Source organism: Sciurus vulgaris (genome assembly GCF_902686455.1).
Source record: "Sciurus vulgaris genome assembly, chromosome: 14".
Taxonomy (NCBI): domain Eukaryota; kingdom Metazoa; phylum Chordata; class Mammalia; order Rodentia; family Sciuridae; genus Sciurus; species Sciurus vulgaris.
Window position 1 is genome coordinate 45,750,634 of NC_136475.1, and position 14,013 is coordinate 45,764,646.

At 39.3% G+C, this 14,013-nt stretch overlaps 1 protein-coding gene across 1 annotated transcript; it reads right to left on the reverse strand.

The window, feature by feature from the left end:
* Nucleotides 1–3,527: 3,527 nt before the first annotated feature.
* Nucleotides 3,528–4,371, reverse strand: LOC306643582 (transcription factor BTF3). The gene has a single exon (XM_079109806.1). It carries the CDS (start codon nucleotides 4,258–4,260, stop codon nucleotides 3,772–3,774), a length of 489 nt encoding a protein of 162 aa, XP_078965932.1. The 5' UTR covers nucleotides 4,261–4,371; the 3' UTR covers nucleotides 3,528–3,771.
* Nucleotides 4,372–14,013: the final 9,642 nt, after the last annotated feature.

Genomic DNA, 14,013 nt, shown 5'->3' on the forward strand with positions numbered 1-14,013 from the left:
TAGGCAAAACTTGTGGGTTTTGGTTTGTTGTTGTTTTGTTTTGTTTTGTACTGGGGATCAAACTCAGGGGCACTCTATGAATGGGCTACATTCCAACACTTTCTATTTTTTATTTTGAAACAGAAGCTTGCTAAGTTGCTGAGGCTGGCCTCAAATTTGCAATCCTCCTGCCTCAGCTCTCAAGTCCCTGGGATTACAGGAGTTTGCCACTACACCCAATTAGAAATTTTCTAGCAGTTTCTTTCTGTACAAAATGGAGTATCTTGCTCCTTTCCTGTCCTTCAAGGTTGAGGCAGATGGATTGCAAGTACTAGCCATCCTAGGCAATTTAGCAAATCCCTGTCTCAAAATAAAAAGTTTTAAAAAGGGCTGGGGATGTAGCTCAGTAGTACAACATGCCTTGGGTTCAATCCCCAGTACTGAAAAAAAAAAAAAAAAAAACGTACTTGGTGATATACTCAGTTTCCAGTAGGACAGGGCAGAGACAATGACAGAGACAGTGTAAATCAGAACAGTCTACCACTATCTAGAGTATTGAGATACTTGGGGAGTTGGGCAAGGAACGAAAAGATCTTGCTATTCGATCAAGGTCAGAATGCTTTATAAGGCGACCCAGGCAGTAGGGAGGGTGAATGAAAGGTAATAAGGTGAGAAAAGATATGAATAGGATTAAGTTTCTTTGTGTAGATCTTAGGTTCTGGGAGAAAACCAGCTTGGAATGGAAGTTTTACTACCACCCCCAGAACAGAGCTTACCCCTCCTCCAAGGTGGGAGTGAGGAAAGCAAGGAAGACTTGAGTTTACCATGCCTCTCTGCAAAGTCAGCAGTAACTGGTTTAAAGGCTGATTTCAGTAGAAGCCTGAGGATGCAAAATTTGCAAGACACAATAAAAGAAAAAAAAAGAGTTAGTTCGTTATTTTTATTGGGAGGATTGGTTTGCCTTGGGTAAAAAGGAGGTTCAGTGGGAAAGGGACAGAAAATAGGGATAGGTTAAAGAGCTGACTTGGGAAAATATGGAGAAAAGATTTCAAGGAGGTCCAGACTTCCACATGTCCTTTCCTTTGGGCATCCAATCTGATATTACACTCCCTGCTCTGCTCAGAAAAGAACATTAGAAAATTTCCCAGGGCTGTCTTTTTTCTAGTAAGCAGGCAATCTTGCCCAAAATTCCTCATTTAAATTTAACTCAGTTCTTTCTTGTTAAAAAAAAAAAAAAAAGTAATATGATGGAATTTTCAGGATAGCATGCCACCTGGAGAGCAATCAAAGGATTATTCAGTTGATCTATCTTCTCTGCACAAAATATAAAATGTTAAGATACTACCACCTGCGGTGGGATCCTTTTCATTTAGCTCCTCAGTATACACGCCTTTCAGGGTGGACACAGAGGATTTTGCCAGTAAACAGCAAACATTTCAGGAGGGTGAGGCTTCTGTCCTTTGTACTATATATGCTCTACTGGAACAGGACAAGCAGCCATGAGGGCATTAGTCATGACTCATCCCTCCCTTGAGGCTAAAGCAACTGGCAGGTTCCTTTCTGCTCTCCAGGTGCATCATGAAACAGCATTTTGGCATGGTTTTTGGACAGAGATTTTCCATCTAACTTTATAATTATATGGAAACTCTTAAGAAAGTTCCTACAGATCCTGGTGACTTACTACAGAATAATAATTTATATCCATAATTTGTTAATTACATTTGTACCCTTAGAGGAGGAAAAACCTTGATTATATGGAAGGTATGGGGGAATTTAGGCCTAGATAGAAGAATTGACCCAGGGTTGTCTTTTCCTGTTCTGGGTCATCTGATGGGGCACAGCACTCTCCTTGTGGACCCCTAGGTTCAAGGCATAGCTGTAATCCCACAGATGGTAACTGACTTGGGCAAGCAGGGCTACACATTACTCTGCAGAGTGGTGAGGGCCCTGTGGGCTTGAGATGATGGCCAGGATTTCTCTTTAAGATCTCTTTTTGGTGGTTGAGGGGAAGCTAGAGATATACCCCAGGGATGCTTAACCACTGAACCACATCCCCAGACCTTTTATTTATTTATTTATTTATTTTGAGACAGGGTGTGTGTGTGTGGGGCGGGGAGATAAGCCATAAAAAATAATATGTTGGTCAATTAATAAAGAAAAATAAAGCAGGGTGAGGAGACAAAGAATGAGAAGAGTGTACCTAGGGTCAGGGAAGGCATCCCTAATAAGGGGATATTTAAGCCAACTCATGAAGGAAGTTAGAGCTGTAGACAAGAGGATAACTGGGGAAAGGCATCACAGATAAAGGAATAGCAAGTACGATGGCCCTGAGGCAGGAGTGAACCTGAGTTTTTAAAGAACTACAAGTGAGACCAGAACAGTGAGAGGCAGGGAACACAGTAAAATAGGAAGTCAGAAAAATAGCAGGAGCCAGATTCAGTGGAGCCTTCCCAGACATAGAAAGGATTTTGCATTTTATTTTGAGTGATATAGAGCTCTGGAAGGGCAAAAACTGAATTTACCATCCTTCTGCCTCAGACTCCCCAGTTACTGGGATTACAGGCATATGCCACCTCACCAGGCTAAATCCTGCTTCTTGATGAAAGGGAGGTCAAAGTCACATTGCAAAGGAGTACGCATCTAGGAAGGGAAGAATGTTTAGGACATCTATGCAAAGACTCTACCTATCTCCCCAATGCTTCTAAATGGTACTGTTCTCCTTGTCTGAGTCTACTAGGGGAATCCAAATAAAGCTGGAGGTAAACAGGAATCAAAACTCTGGTACGGACATGCTGAGTTTGAAATGTTTATTGGAGAAATCCAAATGGAGATAGAATTGGCAGTTCAACATCTCCACATGAGTATGGAATTCAGAACAGGGGGCTGAGCTAGAGATACTCGGTTTGGGAATTAGTGAAATGTATATAAGTATTTAAAGCAATGGGTCTGGATTAGAACATATAAGGAAGATGTGTAGTGAAATACAAGGTTGAAAGACTGAGCCCTGGGCCACATCAGTGTTCAGAAGTCAGGGGAATAGAGGGGGCCAAGAAGGGACCCTGAGAAGGAGCAGCTAGCAAGGTCCTAGGATGACAGTGGATGAGTATTTCCCAAAAGTGATAAGTTGTGAGAGAAGAGCACTCCATATACTCTCCACATAAAGAGACTTGGCATCATTTTTCCTATGGGTCATTTCATTTTCATAATCATTATTTTCTCATTCATTCACTTAGAATTATTTCACAATTCAAAGGCAGAGGTAAGTAAAACATTTATCTTTGGACAGATCTATAAACTGGAAAGGAGTTGAGAAGGAAGCTAGGAAAAGCAACACTCCTGAGTTCAGCACAATAACAATTGTAATTAGTCTCTGTAGCCCTGTGAAGTTTTCATGATTTTACACAGTTTAGATCCAGTGTTACCATGGAATTACTATGGATCTTTCCAATGATCTAGGAAGGTTGGGTCTTTTTAAAAGGCATTTTTTTTGGTTGTTATTTTTAGCTCCACATGACAGTTTTTTTTTTTTTTTTTTTAACTAGGCAAAGAACTTTATTAACCTTTGTATCAAACTTTATTCCCAGGCTTCTTCAGCTTAATTAGCTGCAAAGAATAAATTGTGTATAAGCAAAAACTGAAAAGAGCTGCAGTGTCCAAGGGGCTTGGGCTTAAAAATATTAGATCTAGATTTTATCAGATCCATAAACAAAACAATTTTAAAAAGCAGTCATAATATAAAATAGCAGCTCCCAGTAACCTCTTCAAGTTTATCTTCTTTAGAAGTTGATCAGTTCAGTTTGCCTCATTCTTAGAAGCCTCATCAAAATTCTCCACAAGATCTGGAACTTCATCATCATCATCCTCTCCAGTAGCAAGTGGTGCTTTTCCATCCACAGATTGTTTGGGCAGAGCTTCAGCCAGTCTCCTTAAACTAGTCAGACTGTCTGCTCCAAGTTGGTTTAAGATGCTGGGTAGCATTTCTGTCAGTTGCTTTGTCTCAGCATGGCCTGTAATGGTGAAAGTGTTTGCTGCCAGAGATGCCTGAACTTTAGGGTTGTTAAAGTGAATCACTGTTCCTTGGTTTGTAAACATATTCACCTCTTCAATACCAGAGATATTGTTTACCCCTAACTTCTTTAAGGAGAACTGAAGTTTTTTATCATCTGCTGTAGCTGTTCTATGAACCACCTTCTTCTTTCTGCGAGCAGTTCCTTTCCCACCAATGCGCACTTGTGCCTGCAGTTTGGCGAGTTTTTCCTGGTTCATGATAGTTTCTTTCATCTTGTCGGAGCGGAAATGGGGCCGCGCGGGGGACTAGGGCTGGCGCTCAGGGGGTCTCTGGCAGACCAGCTGAGATTAGGCGCACACACGAGGGGACGCAAGATGGCAGCTAGAGCATGACAGTATTTTGACATATTATACATACATATTATACATATATATATATATATATTTTTTTTTTCCATGCTGGAGATTGAACCCAGGGCCTTGTGCTTGCAAGGCAAGCAAGCACTCTATGAACTGAGCTATATCCCCACTGGTGGTATATTCATATATGATCATAGGAAACTTATGTCTGATTCATTCTACTCTTTCCTATTCCCATCCCCGCTTCCTTCCCTTCATTCCCATTTGTCTAATCCAATGAACTTCTACTCTTCCCTCCCCTTTAAAAGTCATATTTAAAATGAAATCAACATTACTGTGTTTGTTTGCAATTAGCTTTTGATTAGTATTATCTACTCCCACCCAACCCTAGATGGTATTTTTCTGTGCTATTTGTACCTCATTTTATTTTACCCAGAGGCTTGGTCCCCTCCCTTTCCCCACAAGTAAGAATTTACCTTTTCCCCTCCAAGACTTCCTGAACTTATTCTTGTCATGCATTCCAAAACATAAAAATGCTCTCATTTCCTGAATAGTAGTGCATTCTGTGCCTAAAAGAAAGAATAAGAACTGACCTTAAAAACTTGGGTTCAGCTTGTAATTAGAAAACATTTCCCATTGTCTGTAAACAATTACTAAGAAGCTTTAGATATGTTTACTGTTAATCATTGAACATAAAAATACTTCTTTTGAAAGGATAAGACAATTTCCTCTCTTTCCTGCTCTCAGGCATTGGCAGATGGCAGGTAGCCTTATCACGGCCCTACTCTTCATCAAGATCCCTAGGATCATTTCCCAAATAAATACCTGCACCCAAACCTATCTCAGGGTCAGCCTATGGGAAAGTCCAAACCAAAACACTGTTCTTCTGAATACCTCAAGGCCTAGCAACAATTGGCCCACACTTCACATGGTGAAGCATGACTGGAGCCCAAAAGCAATTGGCCCTTTCATGGACACATGCAGGCATCTGCTTTGCACAGCAGAGGCTTATGAGTTTTCAATTCTGCAGCTGTAAGATAAAGGCAAAGGGAATTCTTACTTTTTACATTTTCAAGTACCGAGAGAAGAGACAGACACATTTCACAGCTTCAAAACTAGGGTGCAATTTGTGCAATGCACATAACTGAAACAAAACTAAATAGGTAACTAAAAAAACTCATCCTTTTATAACTACCTTTTATTTGGCAATTTTTTCTTTTTGAAGCTTTTGACTTGCTTATTTTCTCAAGTTGAGATTTTAAGAGTTTCATTTCAAGAACAGACTTTGATTTGCTTAATTTTTGTCCTCTGGGCCTTTGTTACCTCATTAACTTGAGTGCTTTCAGGAGGACGTGGAATGCTTCAACTTCAATTAGCAAGCTCTCTTGGAAGAAAGAACACACCGCTGTCACGTCTAAATTAATTCTACAACCTTACAAAATTTGATTTCTACAAAAGAATGTGAAAACCATCTTAGATAATATAGGCAGCAATTTCATCTGACAAATGTGAGATTCAATTCTTTTAAATAAAAAGGTGTGAAAAGCAACGATTGTTTCATGTGAAAAAAGTGAGCACACATATGATTTAAACTTTTTAATATCAATTACTCATAAAATCCTTTCTCTACATTTACTTCTAAATTAGGTTAATCTGCATGACAACCAAAAACTGAGAATTAGTATTAAAATTTCAAAACCACAAATCCCTCATCTGATTTTAAGCTACTGTTAATTTTCCCCTTCCCTTGGTGTTTAAAATGAAAATTTCATGATGACAGTGACACAGTAATAGGAGGCAACTGCAATCTCTGCCACATCTAAAGGCTGTTCGTTGTAATGGTAAAGGCTAAAAAAACAATGTGAGTTTTTAAACTGAACTTTAATATGCATTGATTGAAGTCTTGATGGCTCCCTCAGAAGAATGGTTCCAAATGTTCTGAGGATTTCACACATAAATCAGAAGGATATAGCACCATCCTTCTGATTGAAATTGACTTCTGGGCCTGGGGTTTATTCCTCTAAGCACCTCAATAGTACCAAATACTACTTGAAAATAGGTTAATTTTTAAAAACTGAAAAGAATATGATAACAAGTCTAGCCAAAAAGATGCATAATCAAACTAGTGGTATCAATTTAGAAGAAAAAAAAATCTTAGCAGTAAAATAATGATTCTGGAATTCTTGCATTACTCAGAAACTGCCTCTGAGATGAGTCCATAAGTGCCCAAAGTGTTTTGGGCAGTCTCAGCTTCATGAGGGCAGGGTCTGTGACAAGCGTGCCAATCACTCTTCCCCTAGCACCTGCTACATAGTGATGCACAGTAAACATTGGTGGGATGACCAGATGAGTGAATGCATAAGTGCAACTAATTCAGAGTAACTGACACTCTTTCTAACGCACACATTTGAAATAGTTGTTTTTTTTTTTTTAATGAACATAGTTTCCATAATTTGCAAATTAAACAATGATCTGATGGCTTATAGGCAATGTCTCAAACTATTGAACTTAACTTTTTTCCCTTTGGACATGATACCATCTTCTGAATATAATCCCTTTGCAACATAAAAGGGCATTTTACAGTGGAGTTTTATAATTGAGAACACTGAGGTACAGGACAGTTAAGTAATTTTTTCAACATTAGTGTTGAGTTAGAATCCTCACTTAAAATGGCTAATGCCTGTTCCTGACCAAATCACTGGAAAGGGTCAGAACACCTATGGCATGGGGTGGAATCAGTTCCTAAAAGTGCAAAAGCTGTATGGGGCAAGATGGGTACCTAAGCAAGACTGGGAGCTACTGGGAAGGAAGAAGGTGGGAGTGGATCCTGGGTAGATACTATGTCTCCCACATTCACATATTAATAACTGAGAGAATCAGATTCAAATCTAGCCCTCCTCATATGAAATATAGAGCTTTGGTTTCAAAGGAACATTCTAAAACCAACAGTTCCTTTTAAATTAAGCTTTCCGAAACTAATAAATTTTACCCAGATCAGCAATTTTATTTGGGTTGAAAAGCTGAATTTTATTTATGTACCTTTTTATTATTATTTCATTTTGAAACAGGGTTTTGCTAGGTTTCCCAGGCTGACCTCGAGCTTAGGATCCTCCTGCCTCAGCTCCCTAGCCGCAGGAATTACAGGTGTGCGCCTCCAGGCACAGTATTTTATATGTTTTGATGTAGTTTGATATTCACACAAATGAAGTTGTAGGTGAGTGCAAACTATAGATTTGAGTTTGTTTATTGATTTGTTTTTAAACTTAAAGTTGTATTATATTATTCTAGGAGTTCTTTTGGTAGCATTATTCTAAGTCCATTAACATTATTCAAGAGAACCTATAGAAGGTATTCCAGGAATTTTTGAGAATTTTCATATTTTCTTTGAAATTTAAAGTTTTTTCTACAGAGGAGAATTGCTTTCTGTGAACTTTTTTTTTTTTTTTTTTTTTTAATGACAGTAAGACTCTACACAGAACTGTCATATAGGAACTACTGTGATGAGACTTCACAGTGTGGGAGAGAAATTGGCCTGAACTTTGAATAGCTTCCCATAAACTTCTGCCCTAAATCTTCCTAAGAAATTCGAGAGTTCAATAAACATCATATTTATAATACGCATCTTTAAGATACATATTATGCTGGTGTAGCAGACATTGCAAGTTGCTTACCAATAGCCAATTTCTCCATTGTCTTTACTCACAGAATCCAATTTTTTCCTGGACACAGTATGTCCAGTTAAAATCTTAAAGCTGGGAACAACGTCCTACACCTGTATTTCCAGTTACTAGGGAGACTGAGGCAGGAAGAGCTCTTGAGTCCAGGAAGTTTGAAGTTAGCCTGGGCAACACAGAGAGACCTTTTATTTAAAAAAACAAAAAAATCAAATTCCCAGCCTCTTTTGTGGTTGGGGGTACCCTATAACATGTTTCTGGTCAATTCTCAATTCTATTAACAGTGGCCTTGGTGAAGCTTCTGGAAATATATCCATTGTCCCTTTCTTTTTCCTATTCGACTAATGGCCATGATGCTAGACAGTAAAGGAGCCATCTTGCCACGATGAAGATGGGAGAACAACCTCAGGATTAGAGAGGGAGTTCAGAGGAACCTGGCTCCTTTGAATAGCTGCAGCAGCCTGCCTGGATCACCCACCTTTGAATCCTTACCACGTGGACAAAAAAACTCTCTATTTGATAAAGACATTGTGTAGTTGGTTTTCTGTTCACATGCATCCAGATTCAATGCTGACTGATATATTTGATATCCATTTTTGTGCATTTCTTAAAGTTCTGTTGAGATCGAGAAACAGGATTGTTATGGCTTGGATCTGGATTGTCTCCCCTAAAGTTCTTGCATTGAAAAGCGTGATCTCCAATTCAGCAAGGTTCAGAAGTGGGGCTTTTAGGTGATGATTAGGGCTCCAATATCAAGAATTGGATTAATCCATTGATAGTTGAATAAACTACTGGGAGAAAGAACCTAGTTGGAAGAAGTAGATCACTGAGCATGCCCTAGAAGGCTTTATCTAGTCCCTGGCCTCTTCCCCTCCCACCCCTCTGCTTTCTGGCTGCCATAAGCTAAGCGGCTTTCCTCCTGCCACACCCTTCTGCCATGATGTTTCTGCCTTGGAGTCAGCTGATCATGGATTGAATCCTCTAAAAGTGTGAACCAAAATAAATCTTTCCTTCTCTAAATTGTTCTTGTCAGATATTTGGGTCACAGCAAGTAAAGCTCCCTGCTTAACTTACTGAACACAGTTCATTCTTCCTTGACACATTTCTGAAACAATAACTCACATGCAATTGGTAAGTAGGAGAATGAGGACAGCATAACATGGAAATTGCATTGGTTTGTATGCTATTGTTACAGCACATTATTGTTGTTGTTGTTATAATTATTACTATAATACATATATTTTTAGTACCAGGGATTAAACTCAGTTACTTAACCACTTTAGCCACATCCCTAGCCCTTTTTATTAAGTATTTTTAAATATATTTTTTAGTTGTAGGTAGAAACAATACCTTTATTTTATTTTTATATTGTGCTGAGGATCAAACCCAGGGCCTCACATGTGCTAGGTAAGCATGCTACCACTGAACCACAACCCAGCCCTTTTTATTTTTTTAAAATATTGCTAAATTTCTCAGGTCTTCACTAAACTGCTGAGGCTGGCTTTGAACTTGTAATCCTCCTGCCTCAGCCTCCCCAGCCACTGGGATTACAATGTGTGCCACCATGCCCAGTAGCATATTAATATTTTGAAACGATCCAATATGGCAGACTAGAGGGAGGCTGCGTTCCTTGTCGCTCCGCAACACCGGATTCAAGCAGAGGATAGCTGTTTCTCGGTGAGGCAGTTTTTTGCTGCTTATCGATCCCCTGCTCTTTACCCCATTTGTCTGCTGTGATCACCTGCAATCTGCCAGCATATCGATGCCTTTTTTTTGAGAGCAGATTGCTCACTGTCAGGCATCTATCATCCGCCATTTGCCTGCCTCTCCACCTATCCATCGCCTGCCTTATCCCTATCCATCACCCAACGCTCGAGGTTCACCTCCCAATTGTCCGACAGCTGCCGGTAGACTGACCTCAGACCGCCAGTGGACAACCAGCTGCCTGCTGCTGCCTGGAAGTTCACTGTTACAGTACCTGCAGGTTTGATTACACGTGGCTGCTGCCATTTTGAAACAACAGCCAGGCCCTGTAGGACCCCTGGCCGGACTGACTGAGTCCCGTCTCCAGGATCCCTCAGCCCAGTCGATCACTCCCTGCCTCTGGGGCCCTCACATCAACTGACTGCTCCCTGCCTCCAGGACCCCCAGACCAACTGACTGTGCCCTATCACCGGGAACCCAACTGATTGCACCCGGCCTCCTGGATCCCACAACCACACCAAACACACCCGACCTCCAGGACCACTGCCAGACCAACTGCATCCTGTCTCCAGGACCTCCAGCTGACCACGTCCACCCCTGAGCTGCAGCTCCCCATTTGCCAACACATTTTGAAGCCAGAGCAGCCATCTTGGATAATCCTGGAAGCCGTAGCTCCGATCCTCGGGTGGGGCAAACCCCATCCTGAGACGCCTGCTGGAGGCTTGAAACTCATTGTCAGGTACCTCTTATACATCAGGCTGCTGAACACTGGGAGGTTTCATTAGTATATGACTGTTATACAGTAGATTTTATTTTTTCTTCTTTTAAAAAAAAATTTAAGTTTTTATTTCTTTACGTTTTTTGCTTTCTTTTCCTTCTGTTTACCTGTTCCCTCAGAGTCACTTTCTCCCTTATTTACATGCTAACATCCGATTTCTTTTTATTACACTCTCACCCTTTCTATTTTCTAGAACTTCTGAATATTCTTTTCTTATCCCATTAATAGCCATATTCTTCATCCCTCTGCATCCTCTTTGTCCTCCATCAGAAACTGCAGACATTATTGTAAACCTGTTTGTTTTACCGAAGATAACATTTGACCTCATTTTGTTTATTATGGCAATTTTGTTATTGTCCCCATAGGGGCTATTTGGTCTAGGATTGCATAGTGTCTGATTTGGGCACTGCTAATATTGATCTCCCCTTACAGAAAGGGTTTTGGAAACCTATAGGGCCACTATAAGCCTATAGGGGGAAATCTGCAATACCCCAGATCTGCACTGCTAGAGGGGAAGATACATGAACAACATGAAAAAACAAGGGAAGGAAATGATCCAAACAAATCTAGATTCTATAGTAATAGAATCCAATGACAGTATGTTAGAAGAAATGTCAGAAAAGGACTTCAGATTATACATGACTAAGATGATTCGCGAAGCAAAGGATGAGATAAGAGAGCAAATGCAGGCAATGAATGATAATACCAATAATCTGAAAGAGCACCTGCAGGAAGCAAAAGATCATTTCAACAAAGAGATAGAGATTCTCAAAAAAAACCAAATGGAAATCCTTGAAATGAAGGAGACAATAAACCAAATAAAAAACTCAATGGAAAGCATCACCAACAGACTAGACCACTTGGAAGACAGAACCTCAGACAATGAAGACAAAATATTTAATCTTGAAAATAAAGTTGCCCAAACAGAGAAGATGGTAAGAAATCATGAACAGAATCTCCAAGAACTATGGGACATCATGAAAAGACCAAATTTAAGAATTGTTGGGATTGAGGAAGGCACAGAGACACAAACCAAAGGAATGAACAACCTATTCAATGAAATAATATCAGAAAATTTCCCAAACCTGAAGAATGAAATGGAAAATCAAATACAAGAGGCTTACAGAACACCAAATGCACAAAATCACAACAGGTCCACACCAAGGCACATTATAAAGAAAATGCCTAACATTCAAAATAAAGATAGGATTTTGAAGGCCGCGAGAGAAAAGCATCAGATTACATATAGGGGGAGACCAATACGGATAGCAGCAGACTTCTCAACCCAGACTCTAAAAGCTAGAAGGGCCTGGACCAACATATTTCAAGCTCTGAAAGAACATGGTTGCCAACCAAGAATCCTATACCCAGCAAAACTAACCTTCATATTTGAAGATGAAATAAAATCCTTCCATGATAAACAAAAGTTAAAAGAATTTACAAATAGAAAGCCTGAGCTATAGAATGTTCTCAACAAAATATTCCATGAGGAGGAAATGAAAAACAACAATGGAGGTCAGCAAAGGGAGGAACTACCTTAGAGAAAAACCACTCAAAGGAGAAACCAAGCCAACTTAAAAACCAAAAATAAGGCAAATGACTGGGAATATAAATCATTTCTCATAATAACCCTGAATGTTAATGGCCTAAACTCACCAATCAAAAGACATAGACTGGCAGAATGGATTAAAAAGAAAGACCCAACAATATGCTGCCTGCAAGAGACTCATCTCATAGAAAAAGACATCCACAGACTAAAGGTGAAAGGATGGGTAAAAAACTACCACGCACATGGACTCAGTAAAAAAGCGGGGGTTTCCATCCTTATATCAGATAAAGTGGACTTCAAGCCAAAGTTAATCAGAAGGGATAAAGAAGGACATTTCATACTGCTTAAGGGAACCATAAATCAGGAAGACATAACGATAGTAAATATTTATGCCCCAAACAATGGTGCATCCCTGTACATCAAACAAATCCTTCTCAATTTCAAGAATCACATAGACCACAACACAATAATTCTGGGCGACTTAAACGCACTGCTGTCACCACTAGATAGATCTTCAAAACAAAATCCAACCAAAGAAACCACAGAACTCAATAACACAATCAATAACCTAGACTTAATAGACATATATAGAATATTCCATCCATCAACGAGCGGATTCACTTTCTTCTCAACAGCACATGGAACCTTCTCGAAAATAGACCATATGTTATGCCACAAAGCAGCCCTTAGGAAATGCAAAAAAATAGAGATACTGCCTTGTGTTCTATCAGATCATAATGGACTGAGAGTAGAAATCAATGACAAAGTAAAAAAAGGAAATTACTCCAACACTTGGAGACTAAATAATATGCTATTGAATGAAACATGGATAACAAAAAACATCAGGGAGGAGATAAAAAAATTCTTAGAGGTCAATGAGAATGATGATACAACATATCAAAATCTCTGGGACACCATGAAAGTGGTACTAAGAGGAAAATTCATTGCATGGAGCGCATTCCAGAAAAGAATGAAAAGTCAACAATTAAATGATCTAACATTACAGCTCAAAGCCCTAGAAAAAGAAGAACAGAATAACAGCAAAAGTAGAAGACAGGAAATAATTAAAATCAGAGCAGAAATCAATGAAATTGAAACAAAAGAAACTATTCAAAAAATTGACATAACAAAAAGTTGGTTCTTTGAGAAAGTAAACAAAATAGATAAACCCTTAGCCACACTAACAAAGAGAAGGAGAGAGAAGACTCAAATTACTAAAATACATGATGCAAAAGGAGCTATCACGACAGACACCACTGAGATACAGAACATAATGAGAAGCTACTTTGAAAATCTGTATCCCAACAAAATAGAAAGTACCGAAGACATTGACAAATTTCTAGAAACATATGCTCCTCCCAAACTGAACCAGGAGGACATACACAATTTAAACAGATCAATATCAAGCAATGAAATAGAAGAAGCCATTAAAAATCTACCATCCAAGAAAAGCCCAGGACCAGACAGATTCTCAGCCAAGTTCTACAAGACCTTCAAAGAAGAACTCATTCCAATACTTCTCAAAGTATTCCAGGAAATAGAAAAGGAGGGTACCCTACCAAACTCATTCTATGAAGCTAATATCACCCTCATACCCAAACCAGGAAAAGACACATCAAGGAAAGAAAATTTTAGACCAATATCCTTGATGAATATAGATGCAAAGATCCTTAACAAAATATTGGCAAACCGTATCCAAAAACATATTAAGAAAATTGTGCACCACGATCAAGTGGGGTTCATTCCTGGAATGCAAGGATGGTTCAACATTCATAAATCAATAAACATAATCCATCATATCAATAGACTTAAGGATAAGAATCATATGGTTATTTCAATTGACGCAGAAAAAGCGTTTGACAAAATACAACACCCCTTCATGCTCAAAACACTAGAAAAAATAGGGATAGTAGGAACATACCTGAACATTGTAAAGGCTACTTATGCTAAGCCCATGGCCA

Bases quoted from the DNA above. Each gene is read 5' to 3' on its own strand.
- LOC306643582 (XM_079109806.1), bottom strand. From the start codon at position 4,260: ATGAAAGAAACTATCATGAACCAGGAAAAACTCGCCAAACTGCAGGCA.